Source organism: Pagrus pagrus, assembly GCF_965226575.1.
Source record: "Pagrus pagrus genome assembly, chromosome: 8".
In the NCBI taxonomy this organism is placed as follows: domain Eukaryota; kingdom Metazoa; phylum Chordata; class Actinopteri; order Spariformes; family Sparidae; genus Pagrus; species Pagrus pagrus.
In genome coordinates, this window is record NC_140192.1 from 14454725 (window position 1) to 14480680 (window position 25956).

The 25956-nt window shown below is 39.0% G+C and overlaps 3 protein-coding genes across 10 annotated transcripts in view; all 3 read right to left on the bottom strand.

Annotated features, from left to right (window-relative positions):
• Positions 1 to 1663: 1663 nt before the first annotated feature.
• Positions 1664 to 9988, bottom strand: nipsnap1 (nipsnap homolog 1 (C. elegans)). 2 transcript variants are annotated; one of them, XM_084359459.1, is made up of 10 exons: positions 9706 to 9988; positions 7234 to 7361; positions 6501 to 6546; positions 5573 to 5667; positions 5131 to 5201; positions 4774 to 4914; positions 4024 to 4055; positions 3800 to 3894; positions 2404 to 2487; positions 1664 to 1731 (listed from the first exon to the last, which is right to left on the bottom strand). In XM_084359459.1, exons 1-10 carry the CDS (start codon positions 9780 to 9782, stop codon positions 1667 to 1669), a joined length of 834 nt encoding a protein of 277 aa, XP_084215585.1. In that variant the 5' UTR covers positions 9783 to 9988; the 3' UTR covers positions 1664 to 1666. The 2 variants fall into 2 exon arrangements, with proteins under 2 accessions (XP_084215585.1, XP_084215586.1); XM_084359460.1 differs by lacking the exon at positions 1664 to 1731 and adding an exon at positions 1925 to 2255.
• Positions 9989 to 10905: 917 nt separating this feature from the next.
• lrrc74b (leucine rich repeat containing 74B) lies at positions 10906 to 21466 on the bottom strand. Of its 4 annotated transcripts, none has more exons than XM_084360231.1 (10): positions 21088 to 21466; positions 20117 to 20321; positions 19346 to 19488; positions 17507 to 17639; positions 16407 to 16613; positions 14720 to 14829; positions 13595 to 13710; positions 13132 to 13183; positions 11884 to 11979; positions 10906 to 11792 (listed from the first exon to the last, which is right to left on the bottom strand). In XM_084360231.1, the coding sequence occupies exons 1-10, from the start codon at positions 21184 to 21186 to the stop codon at positions 11676 to 11678; spliced, it is 1278 nt and encodes a 425-aa protein (XP_084216357.1). In that variant the 5' UTR covers positions 21187 to 21466; the 3' UTR covers positions 10906 to 11675. The 4 variants fall into 4 exon arrangements, 3 of the variants coding, with proteins under 3 accessions (XP_084216357.1, XP_084216356.1, XP_084216358.1); XM_084360230.1 differs by having other exon boundaries at positions 13105 to 13183; XM_084360232.1 differs by having other exon boundaries at positions 13105 to 13183; positions 21026 to 21092.
• Positions 21467 to 21762: 296 nt separating this feature from the next.
• Positions 21763 to 25956, bottom strand: part of nos1 (nitric oxide synthase 1 (neuronal)) — a gene marked incomplete at its 3' end in the record, with an annotated part of 42588 nt that continues 38394 nt past the window's right edge. For all 4 annotated transcript variants that reach the window (XM_084359246.1, XM_084359247.1, XM_084359245.1 and 1 more), the window contains one exon: positions 21763 to 25568. In XM_084359246.1, coding sequence (XP_084215372.1) covers positions 25553 to 25568 — 16 coding nt within the window. The remainder of the gene's footprint in view (positions 25569 to 25956) is intronic.

A 25956-nucleotide genomic window follows, 5' to 3' on the forward strand; every position in this document is an offset into this window, starting at 1 on the left:
TGTTATTTCGAGATAATAACTCGAGATTTCGAGAAAACAAATGAAGTTAACTCGTTATCACGGGAAAACGGAGGAAATAAAATGTATGAATGCATGGCCCTTTAGGGCTTCCGTACCATTCAACGAGACGGTGTCAATAACACGACTGTAGGCTGTGTAGTCTTTATAATCACATTTACCAGACAGATATGAGAGTGGTAAAGATCCTATCATCTAACTCTGTGTAAGAAAGTGAATAAGCAACGTTTCTGAAATGTCAAACTGTAATGCTAAAGCATACAATATCACATTACATCAGGCCACTGACCCTTGTTGCTTGTGATCCCTTAATATGAAGAAACATCCACTCATGGCTCCTCATCATTTGAATATTCTAAACCTACTCAGCATTTCACAATGTTTTAGAGAAAAGTCTGATATGCATAATTTTTTTCCAACTCCCATACATCATCTCCTGAACCCTTGAGAGGGTGCTGACTCCCAGGTTAGGACATTCACTATTAAATACATAGCATGTTTTCAACTTTGTGACAATAGTCTGGAGAAGGCCCTTTACTGTTTCAAAATGTTATTGTCAATGTACACAATATATCTCCTTTACAGTATTTTGTATTATCTAAATTTATATTGATTTGTGTTGCTTATTATTATACTACTATATACTATATTATACTGTACTGTATACTGAGGTAGATTATATATATTCAGTAGGAATAATTCCACAGCATTATTTTGGATTTGCAGAATTAAGTTTACTGTTAATAAAATAATTATTTCATCATCATTAATGGCACTTTACCTGTTGTTTATATATTTTTCATTTGCAACACTTAGTTGTAGTTCAAGCTCCCTTGCCTAAGAGTCAGTCCCTTCCTGTCATTATTTTAGGAGGGACAGGTATGAGTTTAATGGAGTAGCAGAGTGGCATGTGAAACTAGAGAGTTGTGTTGTGAACCCAGAGACAGTGAAGTGGGGTGTGTACTGCCCTGGCTTTAGATGCATTTAGCAGTCAGTTATATATCTTAAAATCTGACTGGGTAGGACTCCCAAACTCCAGTTTCCTCTCTTTGTCTCTGCAACCTTGGCTCTGTATATTATAATGACCAATGACTACATTGCTGTGTGTTTGTCAACTTTTATTTTGAAAATACTGTCCACTTCATATCAGAAGTAACACAGATGCTCCTGGTAGGCTCTTTACACGTTACTGTAAATGTTAAATCAGCACAATGATGATCAGATATTTTGAGGTGACTGAGGTAGTCTTCATTGTGAAAAACAAATACACAGTCCATTACCATAATTCATGGTAAACACAAAAAGCAGGATATATACCAAACGTTGCTCTTGCTCATGTAATTGTCATTTTATATTGTAATTAACATGCAAGAAATGTAATACATATGATCTGGCATTTCACTGTGCCCATTGTCACTTCTTTCGTCCACATGATTGAACTAAATTTCTGGAAATGCAGCATTTTAGGATTGTCAAATAAATGCACTCTGCATCATTACATGTCATGACTGGTTGGCCTCTGTGCAAATATACTCTCAGAAAATGTTTTTGTTTACATACTTAAACGTAACACAGATCATCCAGCAGATAAAAAGAAACCATGTTGTTCTGGCAGTAGGTGGATTTTGATTTTGAAGTTTCAGTCTTCTCATTGTAAAGGCGAACTCTTGGTGGGAATCATTATTCTAGACTCCATGCTTCTGATCAAAGGCACTGAAGAAAGAACAGGAGAAACATGTTAAAGAGTTAACATCAACTCAAAGACCATGGACTTAAGTTTAATTTTATGGTTGAAACTTACAATGGTGACTTCATTATTTTCAAAGAGGTCAGCGCATGTATCGTAAAGTAGAGTTAATGACCATCATCACATCATGTTCACCCTTTTTACGGTCCAAAATAAATATGCTTTCCTGTTGCTGAAACATCCATCTAGCTATAAATGTGTTTATGCGCTGAGACAGAATAAATACTGTAGAAATGACACAATAAAGCCATGCCCAGGTGGCACTGAAACAGCATTGCCTGGATACATGTTTGGTCAACCTCTTCCTTAATATGCCAACTCATATTGTATATATTTCTGAGCTTACCTGCTTGCTTTGCTGCTGCAGCTACAAGCCTGCTCTTGATAAATGAATGGATGTTTGCTCCCTCCATATCCTCAGCATCCACCTGTGGGCTCTCTTCTCTACAGGGGGGGATGTGTGCTAGTCTCTTCCTATGCTCTCAATATGCTTCACAGGGAGTAAGTCCAGTAAACTTTATATTTTAATACACAAGTTTTCGGTCTGAACTCTTTCCTCTCGTATTGCTGTGAAGTACAATCTCCAGATTTGAGACAAAACTTTTCTGGGATCATATGTGTGTTAATGTCTCTCCTACCTGTATAATACACAGTGGAATCCCATCCCTCCTTCAGCCAGGCAGAGTTCCTCGTATCGTCCCGGGATTGGAGGCTTTCATAAGCTGTTAACACAAGTAACCAAACCATATATTACATTATGTGTGATTGAACTTACTGTATATCACTTTGATATATAATATTTTGGCGTTGATATTCTTAGAAGGTTGATTTCAGGCAAAATTGAGTTTTAGCTGGACAAATCATTTCGAGCAGAAATGATCAAATAGCTTGGATTAAACCTCAGTAGCTGGCGAGCTGCAGAGAAGGTAGAAGGGCTATAAACTAATTCTACCCCCAAAGCCCAACAACACCATAGGGTTTCTCTATTTTAGATCTCTATAAGAAGGTATGGAGTCCAATGATAGATTATTGGGGCTGATGCAGATAGCGATATTACGGAGTAAAACAATTCTGATATTGATTTATTGGCCAATATTCTTATACACACAGAATATATACATGAACACACAATTTTTGCAATGATGCCTCAATTGTGGAACACGTGACAAAGTTACATAATGGAGGCAGGATATTTAACAGTTTAACAATAAGCTTGCCCTCTTTGAGTCGAGATGCGTAGGCTTATCTATTAAATTATTTTTTTTATTTACTATACCAGAGTGCCTCGGATTTCAGTCTTACTGCCGACACGTACCATCGACTTTCTTTGCAAGTAAGGAAGAGTCAAGTTATTTTTTTCATTTTTTATTTGCATAACAATAAACTTTATCATCCAAATTGACACCAATGCACTAAAACAGTTAACTTTGCTGTGAATCTAATTATATTAAATTCCCCCAAAGCATCTATTTCTGCTTATGTTCTGATTTATCGGAAAATATCAGCCAACATATAAGACATTACCCATACATCTGTGATAGGCCAATATCAGCTGATAATATACCGATATATCAGTTGGACTCTAGGAAAAGGGATATTTAATAGGCATATTTTGTGGATCATTATTTGTCATTCTGCCCCTACTGTAACATATGTAAACATCCACATTTTTCCTTGGTAGGTAATGTTCGATTAATTCCTTGTGAATTCTCCCCCTCCTCAAAATCCCATTTTAACAAGATGAGGAGAGATCCCTCTTCCAGGAGGGACACACATGCAATAAATGGAAACCAGGTTGACAAATGTGTGGATTGTAAAAACAAACAGGTCCCGCAACATGGGGACCTGTAGGGAAAAATAAATGCTGTGTTTCTACTTCCCATCAGTTTTAACTCATGTGCCATCTGCCTGTACAGATTCAGAGCTTGTTTAGCTGCCATTTCCTTCAAGAGAGCTACTGAAACTTGCTCTTGCCTCCTTTACAAACACTCAAAACAATATGTCTGTGGTGATGAACATATGTTACATACTCACCCCACAAATGATGAACAGCATACAGGTCGCCGATTTGCGAGAAGAACCCGCCCACTGCTTCGTTGTTTTCCTGTCTGTATTTGATTGCCCGTGCCCTGTTGTAAGACATGTTATTTTCAGAGGTGTAATAATCACCTGACTACTGCAATACTTGATGTTTACACAGGGAAAAGTTCAGGCAACTGATATCATACATTTGCTTAAAGCAACTTGTTGAGCCTTACCAGTGGTTTCCCCATTCTATCATAGTTCCTGGCTGAAACACAAATGAGGAGGTTACATATTAACACAGTTCAAACTAAAATATGACATTATATTAAGTTACATCATCATTATGGTACTTGTACATGTACACACACAGCCCGATCAGATATAATGCTACAGTCAAACCAATTTAACAGCACATATATAGCTTGTTTATTTAACACAGACCAACCAACTCTGAAGTATTTGCCACATGAGCCCACACGCAGGAAGAACATCAGTGCTGGTTGTACACACATTCTGTAATAGGTATGTTCTGAACCACTTTATTAGGTACAGCTCTCCACTTATGGACAGCTCACTCCTCAATACAATGAGTCAACTATGAGAAGTAGGTGTAAATCCCATGGAAAGCCTTAGTTGAATGGGAAAGATGTGAAACTGATTGAAGCAGACACAGCAGCTAACCTTTAAATGTTGATGTGAACTGCTGTGACTTGTTTGCACAAAAAGATGCAGTTAAAATGCATCCCTGTCAATAGCGGATCTAGGTGCTAAAATGTGCCTTGTCATTAAAGAGAGATAAGAGAACTGCGTTACAGGCAGTCCCGAAGTGTGCAATTACGAATTTTATTTTAACATACTATCATTTAACAGACATGTTAACAAAAGTCACAGAATCTCAAATATAATCTATAAAGTAATATTTAAATTCACGTTAATCATGCTATTTTAAAAAGTTAAAGTTAAAGTGCAATATATGTGGATACCTTGAGGTGATAGGTGCGCATTTCATAGATGCAGGGTCCTGGTCTGGGCAAGGGTTCATTCCAGAAACTGAACTCCAGAAGGAGCTGATTTCTCCTTGAAATCAACATTTTCGCCCTTTCTTTCCGAAACTCTAAATACTCCTAAAGAAAATGTAAAATGTTCATTAAAATGTTTTAATGAAAAAAAAAAAAAAGGAATAAACAAAGATATACAATACAGCGTTTTCTAGTGTGAACTAAAGTCTGCATGGTAGAGATACAACTCAAATCAGAGTTAAGTTGCACCTCTGCACTGAACATATTATATATTACATATGTGTAACAAAGGAAAAGCTTAAGAAAGAGTTCACAGTCTACCTTGTTATTGTTCAGCTTCGTCAAGCATTCAGTCAGGGCCGGGTAGCCTCCTCTGTATCGCCATAGATGCACTGCAAAAACAGAACAGCAGATGTCACTGCAGTACTGTGAGAGGACTGATGACACCCACACAACTCACAGATACAGCACCTCCATCACCATGTGAGCATGTTTTGCTGTCGCTGAATGCTTTTAATGTATACAACATACTGTAAATTATCATATGTAGAAGGAGAAGTGTTGGTGGTGAGTCATTGTGTCTGTACATTTCTGCGTGATGCTCTGCCAAACAATTTACAGTCAAACGGCAGCTACTCAAAGTAAGTGGGTTGTTCATGAGGCCTTGAAACAGAAAAAAACACGCTGCAAACCGTGACTGTGATCAATAAGAGGTGACACTTTTCATCAGCTTCTCATCATGTTTTCTGTTACTGCTGCTTACCAGCTTGGTCTTGCTCTCCATACCAGGTGTTCCAGCTTCCCACCACTTCACAAGGGTACTCCTGGTCCTGATGCAGCCTGTTTTGCACCTCAGCCCTACAGTCAGCATTAAAAGAAAACACAAAGTATTTTGTGTAAAACAGTTATAATATACTGTCATTTCACCGCAATGAACAACTAGACAGCACTCAGAGAGCATTAAGCCCACATTATCCAACTTGTTTTTATACCCAAAGACTTACAAGGCTCGAGACTAACTGTACACTGGCTGAACTGGTGCGCCTAACTTTTTCATTTAGGTGTACAAGCACATCATTTCGGTGCACATTATAACACATTTAACACATTATGTAAACGATGTAAACAGGAATACAAAGGTACAGATACTTTTCATCATTTAAATCACAGCACACTCCACAAGAAACTGTGCTCAACAAACTCAAATATCATCAGGGTATTATCAAAATTCTTAACTTTACGATCTATTCTAGAGAAAATATGTTTATATGTTGATATTTGTTAAAGCAACCATCTGTATACTCAGTGGGTGTTAAAAAAATATTTTCATAGATTCTTTAATCTGAACTGCTGAATATCAGGCACACCTGTGCGACTAATGAAAATGTTTAGTCGCACTTGACAGATGTGTGACAGCACATAGTCACACTCTGTAGCCTTGAATTAATTCTATTACTTCAATTTAATGCGTCTTGTGAATGTGGAAAACTCTGAAATTGTGCAATCAACAAAATCTCATTACCTGCTCCTTGACTCAAAGCATAGCTTCGCTAATTTGTCTACCACATTTTACAGAAATATATTCTACAAATATAACCTTTCATAATGTACTTTTGACAGAAACCCAATTGAACAAGCAAATAAGATTGGTGGAGTTAATGCAGGGAATTTTTTTAAAGCAATGCACTCACTCTAGACTGTTGTATGCTTCCAGGCACTCTGGTTTGACATTGTGAACTGAAAAAAAGAGAGGCAGACTTATCAGAAATGGGTGTTTTTTAAAATACAAGCAACAATCGAATTCTTTCAACAAAGTAATTTCACACTCCGATTCAGCAAAGTCTTCTATATACAAAACAGTTTCGCTTTCAATGGGTTATAGGCTATGGCTGATAGAGTGTTCAAATTGAAATCCCTACATGGTGAGATGTACGCCACACAAAAAAGATCAAAGCCCGGGGAGAGTGATAGATTTCTCTTCATGAGGCAGACACAGTTATTACCACAGACTCAAACAAAAACCAGAAAAAATTGTTTTGATGGCGCTTACAAAACTTCACACTGTACAGTCTTGATACATCACACTATAACTGTATCACTTGTTGCTGCCTGTATGTTGCACATGTAAAGTATAATAACAAATAACTTGTTACAGTACAGTGGAGTCCCGTGCTTGTCTCTCGTGTTGCTTTCAGTTTTTTCTGAGGTCACTGAGGCCAGTGTGGACTGAATTGAATTATCATATTATAATATGATTTATTTAGCTCTTTTCTGCAGAGACAACAGATGATAGCATGTCGAAAGTCAAACCAGAGCCCATTTCATTATATCATAATATGAATGCATAACGTTCACTTGCATTTGGCCTTCTGCATTGAGAAAATGAACCTTCGCTTGTGAGTAAGTAAAAGAGCTTGTGCCTACATTGAATTTTATACAGGTTGCTGGTCTCTTTCTTTGACAGCAGGTTGGAGTGGGCATCTTTTCTGGCATCGACTTTGTGCACAAACAAGGAACGGAACCAGCCTTTGTCGCCGCTCTCTGAAAACCTCCTACACAGAAACAAGATGAAAGAAAGTTTCACAAAGGCTTGGAGCAACAACATAAAACAGAGAAGTTTACTGATTGAAGAAAGACTAACTTAAAAGGAACATGGAGATGTGCGTGACATATGGGCTTAAAGATAGTCATGCTAATATCCTTTGATATGAAAAACATGCATACTGTACGAGTGAGTGGCCAGCTTGTGTCTTCAGATTTAAAATTATTTTAATCCACTCTCTCTCACTGTCTTTCAAAATCAGAGAGCCTTGAATACGTCGTGTGTTCAGGCTGTTTCAAAGAATGTGAACTGGTTAGGGCTGTAAAAGTGGCATTAAAGCAAAAAGGGATTTTGAAAAAAAGAAAAAAAGCTTCTCTGATTCTAGCTTCTTAAATGTGAATATTTTCTGGTTTCTTTACTCCTCTATAAATATCTTTGGATTGTGGACAGAACAAGACATCCAAGTTTAGTCTAGTTTAGTTTAGTGCCATCCAGAGGAGGACGTACTTTTTGCTCAAATGTCCTCTATTTATGCTGATTTGTTTTGGTTGGATGATTATGAAAAACTTGAGCTGTGCCTCAGGAAGGCAACTTTTTTGTAGCAGATTTTCTGAGGAGGCAAAATGTTTTGTTCAAGACCAAGATGAAATTAAATGTTATGAACTGTTGGATCGCTGCAACTGTATTTGTGGTGTCTTGCAAGCACATGAGGGTTGAGCACTATATGTGCATGTAACGAAAAATCAATCAATCAATTTGTCATCTTGGGCTTTTTCCATGATTTTCATTTCCTTTGTAAAAGACCAAACAACTAACTGATTAATCAAGAAAATAATTGACAGATTAATTTACAATGAAAATATCATTAGTTGCGGCCCAAATACCGACTAGAAATACTACTGCATTTAAAGCTCTTCTAAGCGTTGTCATCATTTTAGCTAACTCCCGGTTTGTTTTGCAGCGGTAATCGCCAAACATAGCAGCAAACAAGAGGATCCTGCTCTCTGCACATGATAACAAACAGGACCGCCCTTTATGCAGTTCTCTGTTGTGATTGGACAAAGTGGGCAGGGAAACAGAAAAATTGCTGTTGTATTGTATGAGTGGGGGAGGAGAGACATTGGTTACTGATCAAACACTCTATAATGTCGTTACTGTTACTGAGTTATTTAACACTTATTCAGATAAAAAAAGATATCACTTACAGCAGCTTTAAGATAAAACTGAATTATTTATGGTTAAAACATTATTGGTTGTTAAATCAAATACGTATAGGTTGTGTTTTAAAAACGTGAGGCTGAAACTGTATCAAAAAATGGAAGCTATCACCTTTTGTAAAGACGTAGAAACTAAAATTTGAAAGTAAGCATTGATTGATAAAATTTGTCAATCGAACAAGGAGAAAAATTGTCAGCTGCTTCATCGGCGTCACACAGAATATGTCTACTCATATGCAGTGCTAAACCAAGCAGCCACACTAAGCTGTACATCAAATCCAAGGGCATTTTAATGACTTTCATAGCTTTTCCATCACACATTTTGTCATAATTCTGAAACCATTATAAAGCTGCTTAAATGTCAACATTAACCTCAATTTCAGGATTTCTCACAGGATGTCAAGTGCTGTACCAATAATAGCCCGAAGAGAACAGCTGATATATGCCCACTTATGGATTAGGGAGCTATATTGTGCATATGTTGACTTGCACGTAGCACTTTCAAGGCCATCTGTTAATTCACGAAACACTTTCGAAGGCTTTATTCCACATTCAAAATCCACAAACTTTCAAGGTCAGTGAGACTCTCTTTTAATAACTGTATGGGCCAGTGGCTTTAATTGGGAGCTATAATTAGAAATACATTTTCCATGGCTCCCTCTCAATAACAACAAAGTAGTATTCAAGCCAATAACTTGTTTATGAATACAGGCAGCCACAGAGTAAAACCAAAGCAGCGTGGAGGCAAAAAAATGAGCTGCCAACAAGTTTTGGTTACCTATAATGCAGCTTTACAGAACAAAGGTCAGATGTCCAGCAAATGATTAAAGCAAGTTTGGAAACCTGCCTGGTTGTTTTGTGAATAATGACCCTGGTGTGTTACATAAAGAGTATTAGCCTGCAAGAACATAATGCAATACATGTACACATTGATTCAACCTTAGCATTTACACTATATGATCTGTTGCTCTTAACACAAAAACGTCTGTTTACTTGTGTTGACAGCTACCTAACGCCATGTAATAAATGATAACAAGCGGAGTCCAAACTCAAACTAAACGGGCCTTTTTAGTAAATACTTAGCTAATGCTACATTTAAAAAGTCTTCTTTAGCTAACACATGACACTTTAGCTTACCTGGTCGCGTGCAGGGTGACAGAGTACCTGTGCAACATGTGTCCTTTAGACAGCACAGCAGGACCAGCCGTCGCCATGTTCGCCTGTTGAGTAAAAAACTTCTTCTGACACGCAAACACACTGCTTCTAGTTAATGTTTAGCTCCCCTCTCTGAGGTGTTTGGTGTTTTGCTCACTAGTTAGCCCGCCAGAGGTTTAAAAACACGCGTGACTCTGTGACGCAGTACGCAGTGATCAATAGGCTGTGCACAATCGATCAGACGTGATGAGTTGAGAGTGCCTTTCAATGGTAATGAGATCTTTGCTGATGGACTTAGCCCTCTACTTAAACCAGAAAGGTCAGGGTTCAAATGTCTGTTACTTTACTCTATTTTATTTCACTTTATTTTATCTCATTTTTATTTTTTTTTATTCAGCTCATAGGCAGCATGCTTTGGAAATCTGAGTGATATTTTATGTTTTTAAGAAGTCTATGTTATGTTTATGACAGATTAAAACCTAATAAGGACAACAAAACACCAACAACAATACTGATAATAATTATAATAGAAGAAGAAGAATTTAAAAAGCTATTTCACAAAACTAAAATACTAAATTAGCTACTGTTACTGTTACAAATTAAGATTTCTGCATACAAAACATAAATAGAACTTAAATAATATGATACTATGATATTTTGTTCAAAGATTGGTTGATTAATCAATTGATTAATAGATTGACAGTTGACTGACAGAAATGGTAATTATTTAGATTATATTTGCACTCATTCTGCATTTCAATGCAAGACTTTTACATTCAGATGAGTGTTTTTACATTTTAGTAGTTTTATTAATTGTTTTAATTATTTGTTTGATTAAGTAAATGACTTTTTAAATGACATTTATTATCAGCTTAAATTGTCAACTCATCATGAGGGATAGCCCCTTCTAGAAAGTTAAACTGAATTACTGAATTTATTATCTAATTTATTGTTACTTGAGTTTTGCTGCTTGCCCATTGTTTTCTCTGCTAAGGAACAACAACTGTAGTCATTAGATATCCTAAAGGCAGCTGAGCAAGAAGTAGAAAAATGTTTTCTCTCAAAGTCCTTCCTTTGAGCAAGTGCACAAAATCTGAAATTCAGGTAAAGTATAAGTCCCTTGACACTGTAGCCTATTACAAAACAGCACTGGGATAAATGTCTACTCTCCATTCCTCCATCTAAAGATTATAAAAAGGTCTAAATGAGTCACACATTTTAAGATTTTATACAAATACATTCCAGTATGCTTTTGGTGTTACCATTAATTACATGAAATACAATGAGATCATTTTGGTGGGAGTGTGGGAGAGATACATGTCTCCAAATGACAGCTTACTGCATCTATCACTGTTTGAGTTGTCCTGCTGCAGTAAACAGGTCTCTTATCTAATGGTGGACCGTTCTTTTAAAGCTGGTTTCTCTATTAGACTAGTCATGCAGTACTTAAATCCCTTTTGTGCAACCCACTTTCACTTCTTTTCATACACAATGCGGTGCTCTCTGATCCTCTCCATCATTCTACCCACTGACATTATATAACATCAAATCAGATCATACCTAAAAAGAATCATACTCAATACCTGTATTGTATGCCTGTGTTCAATGACATGAACAACACTGTTCCCCATCACACACACAAAAACACACACACACAGCATACTTTTTCTTTTACGATATGAACAAACGACTTCAGAATCATCTTAATCTTGAATTGATTGGGTATTTAACATGTTGTATTTGATCTAAATGCATTTCTTTCAGAGGAATATTCTCCCATGGCTCTTTAACATAAAAGTTATCTTTATAAGAATTTACCCTTTCATGCATCCGTCCTTCGGTTTATCTGTCAATGAAAACGTCCACAGGGCTTTGACAAGACTTCTTCTATCTTTTCTGGCATAAAAGTACAGCAATCACGCAGTTTTACACAATTTACACAAAAGCACTTTTCAAGCTTTTGCTGTGCTGAATGTGCCAATTCTGCCCCCATGATTTACAGTGAGCGCAGGGAAAATTTCTTTCACTGTCGTATACAAGTCTTCAAAATCCTGGTTCACTGTGATGTCCTAGGGAGAGGGATACACAGAGAAGCAAGTGAATATGTTTAAAAAGGAGATTTGCAGAAAGTCTCATAGCGGTGGGATGTGTGTGAGTTACCGAGAAGTCTAATGCCTCCATGGCTGAGCCTGGGTTATCCTTCACAGACTTCAGGATCCCGTAGCACCCTGCATTCTGGATGGGATTCCTCCCCATCTGGCCAAAGACAAATATTCAAAATGTAAGTATATGGCAACAATGCACAGATGTCTTTACTGTGGGTTTGGTTCTGCAGGTGACAAAATAAGTTAAGGCTACTAAAAGGCTTACTGACCAACTGAACACCCCTCGCCTCACCCTCCCCTGGCGCTAGAGCCAGTGTTTAATTTGACCAATCTGGGCCACCTGTAGAAACATGGTGGTGCAAAATGGCAGACTCTGTTTCCCTAAATCCCTCTTAATCGTACACACGTTTAAAAGATTACCACCACTTGCGCTGGGAATTATGTGCCGGCCTTTTTCTTGGCTGGAACCAGTTACTTCCTGGAGTCCTCACTTTGTGGGGGTCAACTGGTCAGAGCCAAGCAATAGTTCATTAGAGAGCTTAAGAGGTGCTGATAGGTGGACTTTGTCACTGTTGAACTGAGCCAGGCTAGCTGTTTCAGCTATTTTTTGTTACCCAACACTGTTCCTCTTAGTCCTACCAAACTGTGTCAATGGTAAGTCCAATACCAGTAAGTCTATAATAAAGTCATCGCTTATGACATGAACTCCAGTCTCCTGGGTGAAAGTCCTGTGTTTGGCCCATTCATCACTATAACCTCCTCCCTATGTGGGAGTTGCTGCTCTTATACATCTCCTGACTTCCATAAAGGCTTACTTGTACAAGCCAATCGAAGCACATTGGGGCTGTTTCCTCTTGTTTCAACTCTCTACGCTAAGCTAACTTTTGCTGCAAATTGTAGCTTCATATTTACAGACATACTGTAAGAATGGTAATGCTCTTCTTATCAAAACTCAGGCAAGTAAGTATAGCCTTTGTTAGAAAGCAAAGCATGAGGTCAAACTAAACTTAACCTTTAAGCACTGACAAGATGCTATTGATAAAGTTTAGCCATCCCAGGCTACTTGTACTGCCTAAAAAACAGGTGACAACAAGTTCAGTAATTAGCTGCGACTAATGCAAATTGGATTGTGTCTTCTAAACTTTTTACTAACTGAACTCTGCTTTTGAGTTGACATTAAAACAAAGTACAGTGATCCATTTACTTTATCCCATTTTATCCACTGATGCCCCCCATTGCTTTTCAAGCTACAAGCAATCTCTTTTCAACAGCTTACATTCAGGGATTTGATTGTCTTGTTTACTTTGAGGCCCATGGCTAGGCGAATGGCTCCTTCAGGGGGTATGCGGTTGTTGCTGTGGAGAGTAGCAGGCAGAAAACAAACGGGAAAAAAAGTGTGTTGGAGTGTGAGGGAAAGCAATCACAAAGTGTTATTTTTTAAATGGCATTATTCATCCATGTAGCACAATGTCTGGAAATTTGTGAGGCAAGCTTTGTTTTGCTTGAATTAAAACGAGAAGCAGAGGAAACTGAACTTTGTTTATGGTTTTCACTTTAAGAAAAATAAAACCATTTATTACCAAACCTCAGAAAAACTCTCAGAAAGGATTTTTGTATTAGTTTTCTATCGCAGTTAATACCATACAACGTAAAACATATCCTTTGCTCTCATTTTGGATTTATGAAAGATAATCCAAGCTGCCCCTTTAAACTGTTACTATAGGATAATGTGATTATCAGATAACCCAAATAACGAAGGCTCATACCTCACATTCAACTCCTCTAAAACGCTGTTCTCCTTCAGAGCCTGTCCTAAAGCGATGGCTCCTTCTATACCAAAACCATTGAAAGAAAGATCAACAGATCTAAGGAAGATGTTTCCCTAAAAATCAGAGCAGAAGAAAATCCCTGGTAGAGTAAGACTTCAAATGCAATAATGAGTAAAACTTGAACAAGTTCTCTAACGAGATTAACAAAGGAACAAAGAAACATCTTAATTCAAAGTGAGAGAGCAGCAGTATCAGTAATAAGCCTCTCAGGACCTGAATCAATCAAAGCTGTCAGTGCAGCGTACTGATCAGGGTCCCCTTGACCATCTTAGTCATTAAGAGAGGGAAGGAAGAACTGTCTCTGCCTCTCCTGCTGTGAGAAGCTTAATGAATACGTGACCGGGGGGCTGCTTCACAAACAGGATAAGTAAGTTAGCCAGGTTATGATATATAGTGTCCTCCTCTTGTAGCAAATATCAACCTGCACAACTGAATCATAACATTAAACTTAATATACAAGTTTAGTTTAAAACAAAATCAGCTGAATTTATTGTGTTGAGACTTTACTAACTTCCACCTGTAGTCAGGGCTCCGTGGCCTACATGGAGCCTTGACCACAACTACATCCAACACATTTCGTATGAATTGTGCTATGAGGCCGGCCTTACCGCCCAACATCACTTTCCAACCTCTGTCTGGTTAGGTTTAGGCACAAAGACCACTTGTTGAGGGATAGGAAACATCATGTTATGGCTTAACCTGGTTCTGTTGCCTCTACACGGCTGGAAAACGTCCTGACGTCTCGTTAAAGTCATCCATTTTCAATGTACTAACAAATGTTGAAACGCCGTGGTTTATCACCTGGCAGCCTTCTTGCTAGCTATAACACCCCCTCCATCCCCTCCAAGTCAGCTCATACATGCATGCATACTTTAGAAATGTTGATATGGTCTATTTCTGAATGTGTATATATGGTGAAAGGGCTGACAGCGTTCTTAACTTGATTTGATTTTTCATATGATATGAGCTTACAAAATCGTGCTGTCCCAACCATTCCCTTTATCACCTGTGGATGTTGTTTTCAAAAGCTAGTGTTCAAACATTGAATACTAGGTGCATTACCCCGAGGCCATTGGCCAACATCACAGCTCCTCTCCCACGAATGCAGTTCCAGGCAAGACTTAGTGATCTCAACCCTGTGTTCTCTGACAGCGAGTCTCCCAGGATTCGCCCTTTAGATAGGAAAAGAAAAATAATGGCAGTCTGACAAAATAAAATGCTACATCATTTAAGAAAATGTCTAATATCCTCAGTGAATAACAATGTATTCTTCAAATCTAATATACTGTAAATCCTAGTTATCAGACAGTCTGTAATAGTTTGTATCTGGAAAGTGAAACTCTGATACTAGAAAATTATTCACATCCAGGAAAAGATGACAGATATTTGGCAAGAAAGCGAAGTCAGAAGTTCTTATTAAAATGAAGCACACTCATTTCTTCACTCTTTGGAGGTAGTTTATCTCATCTCCAGTAGATTCCACTGAGATGGTTTGATTGTGTGTTTCATGGCCTGGTAAGTGAGGGCTGCAGAGGCAGAGAGCCCAAAGACAAAGCTCCCCCATCATCATCTCACCCACTTTATCACAGGGATAGGAAAGTGCATGGCACTCAGCAGTTCATAATCATAGAAAAAGACATACTTACTGTGCTCGGTTGAAAAAGCAATAACACCATAGCAAGACTGTCAGAGTGTTTGATTGGTATACTTTCTCTCAGGAACCTACCATATGGAAGAGTGCACTCAAAACGGATGATGTTTCTTTGATATTTCAGCACTGGAGAAAATAGAATTGAATATGTGGGTCTGAATCATAGTCATGCGCATGGCAATGAGACATGGTGATGTCCCCTTTCCCAGAGACAGATTTATTTTCAATCACCTACATCAGAGGCTCTCTCCTCAAGGTGCCTGTCACAAAGCTCATCCACATCATAATTGAAAGAGGTTTTAATGAAGGCAAAATGTTCTTGACCTTTGAATGCCACAGTCTGCTGCTGCCTGCTGTCTTATGACTGCTTAGAGATAAGGCTGCACCATTACGGCAAACTCATGCTGCTTTCATGAGAATGGTTTTCCAAAAGTCTGATAGCACATGGTCATAATTTCAGATAATTCTGCACTCTTCACTGTATTTGGTTAATTTATAGGGCTTTACTGTATACTCAATTAACTTCCAATAAGGGAGAAAAAGAGGACTTTGCATTCATTCTTTTAACAAGTTTTAAACTGGTTGTTCATTAACGCGCAAACAAAAGTTTTGGTTTCAAGCAATAAAGTCACTGATGACAATTCAAAGATGGCACTTACAGTATCAGGAATTTACTATTGTGTTGCAACCATCAATTTTTTGTACGAATGTTGACTTTTGAGTCTCATTCCAAACCATCAAATACGACCTACTGTACAATCCCAAAGTGTCAGTATTTAACGAGTTGGGACTTGAGACTCAAAAATCAACTTACTTACAAAGTGGACCTTTAAACTTAAGAGCAAACAGTCTGTTATAAAGCACAGAGGATATATATATTGAGAAACAAGACTCATTTACATCTCATACCTACAGTATTTAATATCCTTTTCTAACTATTGATACCACACATTGTCCCGTGCTGTGAAAACATGCAAAGTTATGTATCTCCATTATGAATCTTTAATATCAACTTAATAAAAATGTGAGACATTGGCTCCTTCTTCGAAAGGCGACAATAAAAATATGAGACCTTTACAAGTCTAATTGCTATGCTACCTGCATGCTCTCCTAGAGCGTTGTGGCTGAGGTTGAGGTGCTGCAGCTTGGTGTTGGTGATGATCGCTGAGCCAAGGTGTTCCACAGACCGGTCTGTGAAATTGTTTCCTGACAGATTAAGGTTCACCAGGGTGCTGTTCTCTTTGAGCATACCAGCTATGGCTCTGGCCCCATAATCCCCAAGACTGTTGTCGGATAGATCCACCTCTGGGATTGACACACAAATACACAGGTAAGAGGTCAGGTACGATGGAAAGAGGTGAAAAGACCAATACGTGGAAGGAGAAAGCTAAATCACGAAGATGTAAGCAAAGAGAATAAGTACAGGAGAGTCTTTGACAATTCAAAAGATGTTTTATGGTTTTGTGCTGTACTGTACATCAGTTTTTGATTTTCTTTATTACAGTTTGATTTGGTATCCTGACTACTGCTGAGGTAAGACTCAGAAAATAGTTATTGGTAACTCCTTCCCTTCCTTTTTTTCAGTCTGAAGTTCATCAGGTCTGAATTTTTTAGAGGACCAGTGTGTTTAATGGTGTGTCATTCCCAGGTCATCAAGTACCGACTCCTTGGGTTGGTGTTCGGCCCGAAATTCTAGCCCAAAGCGTCGGTATTTGACAACCCGGGCATGATCTTCCTCCAGAATTGCCTCCCTTACCCTTAAGCCAATTTTACATAATCAATTTGAAATCAGAAAAAAAGGTCTCCTCTAAAATTATGTGTTGGCTAATGTCTGCAGCAGCATCAGAAAAATATACGCTGGCAACTAATCTGTAAAATTTGGACTGGATTGCCCCTGAAAGTTGAATAGTGGTGTATGATAAAGACTGTTAAAAATAACGCCAGCAGCCCAAAGAGCCTGCATGACTCACAGGAGTTATTCTCCATAGATTTCCCCCATAGGTTCCTGATCTGCACATAGGACTGACATTTAACAAATATGAGACAGGGACCCCAGATGTTAAATGGTGTGCTGTGGCATATAATTGGGGTGAGAGTGGCGTATGAGTGGGAGTCAGGGTCGCACTTTTGCTAGAGAAGACAGGTTGAGGGAGAAGGAGGAGAGACTGTGTGCGTGCCTGAGTGCCAAGTAAAACCACCTGTAATGTAACAATTTTCCTTTAACATCTCGGCGATAGCAGCTCCGCCCATTCCCTCCATCCAATTATCTCGCAGGTTCAGCCTCAGTATTGAAGTGTTGGTTACCAGGGGAACCGCCAGTGCTTTGGTGCCCTGCAAACACACAACCAACCACCCCCCCTCCTCAAAGTGAAATTCTTCTGTTTGTTCACTGCAGCAGTATATTTTCTTATCCGTATTCCAGTTAAAAGAGTAGATGTACTGATGCAGGTGGGCAGAGAGAGAGAGACTGAGAGAGAGAAGGAGAGAGAGGAGGAGAGAGAGGGATATTAAACCTGTGTGAGACAAATGAAGCAGAAGGGAGCTGTGTGGAGGCGTGGGTCAGAAATGTAGCTTGCAGAACATGAAAATTATAGTTTCCAGCACAGCTAATGAGAAAGTTGAGTGCCTGAAGCCTTATGTTAACTTGATCTTAGAAAAGCAGAGCAGAAACGGCCCCATCAGAGTACAGCATGTTTAAATGCACGTCTTAGAGTACCTCTATGTACGCCAGTCAATCTGCAGGACATTAGATAAATGACCTTTGGAAGCTACAGTTTCTTACTTTACTTCCATTCTGCATGATTGACGGGTGAAGACTTTTAAAAATCCAGTTCAATTTGTCTGACTGATGTTACTGAAGCCGAAAGCTCAGGAAATGGCTTGTTAGGGAATGGATTTACTGATACAACTTTCATTCACAGCGTTATGGACCAGTGGAAACCTGTAAAAATGTCAAACTGTTGCTAAGAGCTCCAGGCAACGTATTTTCACATTTCAGAGGATGTACAACCACAGAGCAATTTTACATTGATTAAGCATGAAAAAGACAACTAATTGTTATTGACTTGAGGCCTAAAATAAAGTGCAACAAATTACAAGATATGCATATTGAATTTTATTTTTCCGGAGTAGCCTTTATGGTAAAAATAATTCAAACACTGTGTTGAACACTGGCACATTAATTACTGTTTGGTAACGTTTGTTTAAAACCTGAGGTCTGTATATGTCTGTGTACATTTTCGTGTTGTATGAGAACTAAAATAATAATAATAATTTGCTGTAAAGTGTACTGTGAAGAGGATCTATTTCCTGGGCTAAGGCTTAACACAGCGCTCTCTACTCATGATCAGTGCAGTCCCCCTGGAGGGGAATGTGACTTTGAATTAATTAGTTTTCTCTGAACAAAGGTCTGGGCTGATCTGAAATAGCGTTAAGTGAGACAAAAAATGTCAAATACTTGTAGGTCTGTATTAAGAAGGCAGGTTCAGCTCAAGTACCTTCCCTCCTCCTGGTGAAAATGATGTGATGAGCAAAACAAGACCCTCACAGACGCTATGAAGCTAAGACAGACAGTCCAAGGAACTGTATGGAAATTATGCATGTAGGGGGCAACTTAAACTTGAACATGTTTATGGACTAAACTTCGACTGGACTTTCACTTCAGCACACATAAGAAATTAACTTTTTGACAAAAGAGAAAATGTTAATTATTACTGCCTATAATACTTAGCTTTTGAATAAATCATTTTTCTTTGAAATAAACAGCTGTTACTGTCACTAAAAGAATAAATTGGACACAGATGGCTGCTCAGTGGCTGCTGATGAGATGTTTTTGGCTCACACCAGGGGTCCAAATTATAAAAACCATGGAATAAAATGATAGAAGTAAAAACGTATATAAATCTGGACTGGGAAAACATATAAAAAGGACCCTCCCCTGCTTGTCCCAAAGAAAAAAAAACATAACCTTTCAACACTTCTTATGCCCCTTCGCCTCTAATAATTCCCATACAGTCCCCAATTTATGGTTAAAGTACCTGAGGCCCCAGACCACGATGCATCATGGACAGCTCGCTATTTTTCATTTGCCGCAAGAAGATAGAGGCAGGTGCCACCTGTAACTTCTCACACGCCTCCATGTAGCGCGTCTGGCCCGTCGGGTCATATGCCTCCTCCTGATCTGCAATGTGAACAAAGACTGTAGAGGTGTAGTGTCTGTCTCAATTGTTCGCTATCAATACCTCTTTTGAAAGAAGGAGAGATGTGGCACTTCTCCGGAGGAGGAGGACCTTTTGAGTGTGATATTGAAAAGTCCCTCATGGCTGATTTCGCCCTGTCAGGGGAGCTCATTCATACCAGATGGTTTTCACTTCTGGTTAAAAGGAAGCCTGACACAAAGACTGAGATGAAATCATTAAGATGCAGAACAGGGCTCCACATGTGTGGGCAGGCGCGTGTAGGAGTTTCTGTTTTTCTTTTTTTTTCCTTCTCTGAAATCATGTAGAGATTGAGAAGATGGAAAGGCGGAAGGGACAAGATTAACAGACGGGGTGACAGGAGGCCTTTGTCTTATCAGAGCAAGTTCAGATGAAGATTTAATCAAAACTCACCATCAAAGGCCTTTGCACTGTTGGAGCCTTGAATAAAATATTATTTTAGGTCATTGTTAAACATACGCCTCACATCACCAAGCAATTTCCTCACTTTTTTTCATAATAGAGAACATCACACCCTTCACCACTGTAAAATGTAATAACTCTCCCACCCTATTTGTCTCCCTTTTTCTATCCAAAATCACTTATCTCTACCTCCGAGCTCCAGATCTGTGTCATAGTCATCATCAGAGATCACACGATCCTCTCCTCCCAGCTTCTCTTGTTTAATCTCTTCCTCTTCCTCCTCCTCCTCTTCCTCTTCACCCTCTCTTTCACCTCCAATTAGCATATTCCTGTCGGGGCTTGAGTGTTGGCTGTTTGGCCCATGCATGTTGACCTCTGTCTGGATCACTCCTTGCTGGGTGGGAGGATGACAAAGTAAGACACTGTGACTCCTCAAAGCGGCCAGATGTTGACAGCTTGAGTGAGGAGATTTGACGGATTTGCCGTCAGGAGAAAAAAACTGACGCCTATGATACTGATACCTTTGAACTACTGAATGTCCAAGGAACTGTTTGCAAGACCGTTCCTTCCCTAAATCCATTCAACTGCTTTCACTAGAGGCTGTTTTAGCTGTATTTCACTCCCTTTATTTCTTGGCCTATGGCGTATTCACTTCACATGCCGTATATTGTTATTTTCAGGACTAAATAGGCCACTTATAAATACCATTATTTGGCATTTGTGTGGTACTGCACATGTCCAAGGGCACTCACTGTGGCGCATACAGCCCTGTGATTATACTACATCAAGGTGTAATTAAAACAGACTTTCAGTGTGAGACTCTGAGTCTCCTCTGTTAAATTAATTCATGTGAATACACAGGTCAAACGAATGAACCATAAAAAGGAAATAGCAGATCTTTAGTCCGTGCTTTTCAGACTTTATTTCCTTGCCTTGGGGAAGGAAAGTGCTTAGATGTGCCAAGAGGTGATATTGTGGTCAAGACCTGTTTTTATACTCTCACAGAATACATTGCCACTTAAAGTCTCTTTCCTTTTCTTATTTAATCTCAGCAGCCTTCATAAAAATCTCCATCTGAACAGTGGTTCACTTGCCTACCTGGTTGTTCACACTTTCCTCTCTCAACAGTTTGCACACTTGGCTGGATGTTAGCTTCCTACCTCCCCCAGCTGTGGCTTCTCACTTTCAGTCTCTGCGTCATCGTGTTCCAGCAGAGAAGGCAGCAGCGTCTCCTTGGCCAATTTCCTCCCATGAACCATGAGTACGACACTGAGTAACGGTGATATTGATACTGAGAAAGATATATTTAGCTGCCTTTACTAAATCACTTTCAAATTTTGCTTGTTTGTGTTAAGACTCAATGTGGCGTTAAAATATTTACGCTCCGAGTGTAATCACTGCACTGCATATGACCAGCAGGTAGTGCAGGGTGTGTTTGTGCAACCTATCCTGCTCAATAGGAGGGTCAAACGTCTTTGGGAGCTAATTAGAAAGGCCAGTGCCACTCTACATGACAGCCAGTCACCAATCAGAGTCGGTGTGTAAAGTTTGGACGGCTTGTTTTGTTGACGAGTTGCCATGGTGCTGAGAAGCATCTCTGCATTCTGAGTGCCGACTCTCTGAGCCATGACGACCAGCACTTACAGAGGCAGGAGGAGGGAGGCAAGCAAATGACTTGTTTGCTGCAACTCTGTTTTTCAGGGGAAAAACTCTATCAACATCCAAATCTGACCTTCAAACTAAAAATGCTTCGACCTTAAACAAGTCCTCCTGCAGGAATAAACCTTTCCGGTGTGGCATCTTTCTTAGATAAACAAGAAAAAACAAACCCCAGCTCATGTGTTGACATATTCTGTAAATGTTTCTCTTTATTTGTAAGTAAATGCAAAGTCCTTGCAGTTGATGCATTAAAATGGAATACCCTCAATCAATTACACAACAAAGGTCATTATAGCAGAGGCTGATTGGATCAGAGTTGTTCATAGCAGCAGCGATATGCAAACACAGAAAAAGAACCCCCCTCAAGAATGTTTTTTTTTTTTTTTTTACCATCCAAAAGCCCTGTTAGAAAGGCCGGATAACTTCACAATACAGTCTCACTGACTGACACAGTGCTGGTAAATAGACAGAGCATCTTTAAATATTAACAGGAGACAGAAGATCACCATGCATTTATTTAATGCTGCTGTTTTATTCCCATACCTAAAGGATATGAGAGACACCATAGAATATGCCTTTTTTTTGTTCTTTTTAAATCAAGCAGAATCATAGTGCTCATTTACATAATCAAAATACATTCTTAGAAAAGGTCGAAGTGGTACTCTTTATATTTTATACTTTGTCTTTGAATATATATATATATAGAAGCTATATATAGAAGCTATGTCTCGTATCAATTGTTTTCCCGTTGCACATTTTACATCACAGACATTTTCCTGACGGCTCTCATTCCAATTCAGCTAAATCTGTTTCAACAAATTATACACAGGAGACATTCATCCAGAATGCACAACAATGGCGACAATCGGAATCACCCATTTTCTCCCGGCAGTAAAAATAGTCGACTCCGGAAAAAAAACAACAACAAAAGAACAAATATATTCTCAGCAGCTGTTAGGGACATTTGATAATCACATAGAAATCCGATAATCATGCTGACGGCTATCTTTAATTTGAATCAAAGACAAAGAAAGGAAACACTCAAGACTCAGAAGCTGACAAGAAAGCCACAGGTTACTGCAGAGTGGGTTATCAAAAAACAACGTGGCCCTCTGCACAAATATATTCAAATTACAACCCTGACTCATTGGAAAGCAGCAAATGACCACAGCGGCAGTGTGATTGCCTCTTGTCCCTGAATGAATACTTCACTGCAACTTAAAACAATAGAAGTGAACTGCTGAGATCAAAACAAAAAGCCACGTGGGCAGTTTCTTGTCAGCAAAACACCATCTGTAAGATTAGATTTGCAGGCTTGTGTGACTCACAGAGCAACAAATTCATGCTTATTTTAAAATCTGACCAGTTTGACAAGGTAACAAGCAGAACAATCCTAAAAAAATACACACCTGAGCACATGCATGTTTTACACCCACTCGTAAAGAGATGATTTATGATGACACTTGATGATTTCTATGGCACACACACACACACATACGCGCGCGCACACACACAAGTATGCTGATGCTACTGAGCAGGTGTCAGGTCACAGTGAAAGAGTGGCGTGTGAGCCGCAGGGTTGCGCAATATCATGCAGAAAGAAAGGAATAAAGAATGAGTGTGTTGCATGTTGGCAGAGGCAGAGAGTTAATGTAAGGCAAGAGGCAGAGGAGTCATGATGCTGATAAATGGACATTTTGGTGCCAAGTTGACAGCTGTCTGATATGATCTGGGCAGCACACGGTGCACAAACAGACCTGTTTGCTTCCATTAGCAATGTTTTGATATAGAGATATGTCAATTTTAAAGGGATACTTTACGGTTTTGGGGGAATAACAACATTTGTTTGCAATCTTCCGAGAGTAAGATGAGGAAATTGATGCCACTCTCACGTTTGTATGGTAAATATGACATCACAGCCAGGAGCTGATTAGCTTAGCCTAGCTAAGCCTACCACAAAGACTGGAAACTTCTTTGCCCAAGCACCTCTCTTACTCTATGTCTTGTTTAGATTAGCCTAGCATGAAGACTGGTAACAGGGGAAACAACTAGCCTGGCGGGACAATTTCTTTGCAGGAGTGGTGACTTCCTGTTTTAAGCCAAGAAAACACCCAGCACGTAACATCCCGTAACGCCACAATGTGTCATTTTTGTAGGCTGCAGCTAAAACAAAGGAGATATTAACGTGTTAATATTCATGGTGCTGATAGAGAGATATTGTTACATCTGTATGGTAATTTTGACACCACAGCCAGGAGCCGGTTAGCTTAGCCTAGCATAAAGACTGGAAATGGGGGAAACAACTAGCCTGGCATGACAACTTCTTTGCGGGAGTAGTGACTTGCTGTTTTCAGCCAAGAAAACATCCAGCACATAACATCCCGTAATACCAGAATGTGTCATATTTGTAGGCTACAGCTAAAATGAATGAGGTTAGGTTACTGATAGAAATATATTGTTACATTTATAAGGTTAATATGACACCACAGCCAGGAGCCTGTTAGCTTAGCCTAGCATGAAGACTGGAAACAGAGGAAACAGCAAGCTTTGCTCTGTCCGAAGGTAACAAAATCTTCCCCCAAGCAGTTCTCTTATATCTTGTTAGTTTAATTCGTACAAAAATCCAAAGTGTAAAAATGACAAATTGCAGTTTTATGTGTGTCAAGAGTGGTAACATTTCAAACAGCTAGCCTTGGCCCAAGGGGGTGACTTCCTGGTTTCAGCCAAAAAGAAACGCCCAGCACATAGCGTAACACCCTGTAAAACCACAATGTGTTGTTTTTACAGCTTTAAAAAATTATTATTATTAAGGTGTTAATATTGAGGATGCTAGTAGAGACATATTGTACATTTCCCCGTTACCAGTTTTAATGCTAACCTAAGGCCTCGCTCAGGCTAACTTTAACCCTGTGTGAAAAGACACATGAGAGTGGTGTCGATATTCTCATCAACTCTCAACAATGACTCCCAAAATGTCTAACAATCCCCGATTAGATCATTGAATAACCATGCATAAGTCAAGAAATAAGGTTTTTTTGCAAACAATTTCCCTTCACCATGATTATATGATTTGGCAAAAATCAGTTTACTTTTAATGTAGTCAACACATCAATGCTTAGATATTTTTAAAAAAGACTTTTATTTGTTGATAATTTGAGTTTATTTTTAAAATGTAGTAACTCAGGTTCAGACTGCCCTGCACATTCCTATGCAGCTGCTGTGGGCTGGGCAAGCACCAGCTGGGACACACAACATAATGATGTTATGAGAGGACGGACAGGCCACTAAACAGACAGCTGGCACAGAGGCTGATGCATTTTAATGGACTGCAAGTGAAGTGCTAGATAATATGTTTGTTGAGGCTGTGACAGAATCGCTGTTTTCATAATTCAGGACGACCTGTCGACACGCCAAAATTGTCCTTCAGTGTTTCTATCTGCATGCCTGTACAGCTTTCACTTGTCTCTCTCTGTTGAATTTACAGCCTTTGATAAAAACAGAGTTGACCAGCCCTGATTCTTTCCTGAAACTTAAAGTCGAATTAATTCATACTTCAGAAACGTCGTTGTTAAACGCCACACTTTTTCTTGTAAATATAAAACCTCAATAAAAGCCTTTTAACTGTAACAATAACACAGACTATATTATATTTCTTGAGTATATTCTTGTCTTGGTCATGCATTCACAATGAGGCAGATCATTACACTTGGTGCACACATTATGAATCAAATGATCGATTTATAATTTTTGGAAGTATCATTAACAAGCAAAACAGATTCTCAGAGAACAGAACATTTCCAACTTGCTACAGACAAAATCGCAGAGCCCAACAGAAACATTTAAGTGGTATAAAAAAAGAAAGAAATCCATTTTTTTTACAGTACAAAAATTGGCACAGTATTCTTTAACCAGCGTTGCCGTGTCTTCTGAACCGGTTGTCGTCGGAAAGCCTCCCGATTCACAGACTTATGAGCAGAAAACCCTGAGAGAGAGAAGACAGACGGAGAGACAGAGAGACAGACAGAGAGAGCAACAGAGACATAGAAATAGAGATGTTACAGTCATTACTCATCCAGTGAGCAGGGGCTTTGATGGCCAAATGTGAAATTCAAGTGACAATCCACACAGGAACCATCGTCTGTGATGCATTATGTTGGTGCTTAATGAGCCATAGTGGCTATGTAGAGCCCTTGTTTTGCTCTCATGGCAAGGGTATATGAAGTGTCTAATCTTGAATATGCACAGATAACGACGGAAACAAAAACAGAAATGGAACAGACACACTCGCTTTCACTCTAATCCTGTTAGTTTAAAGGCCCTTCTCCACGGGTTTCTATGGGTTTCCACTCTGTGTCATCTGAAACGAGGGA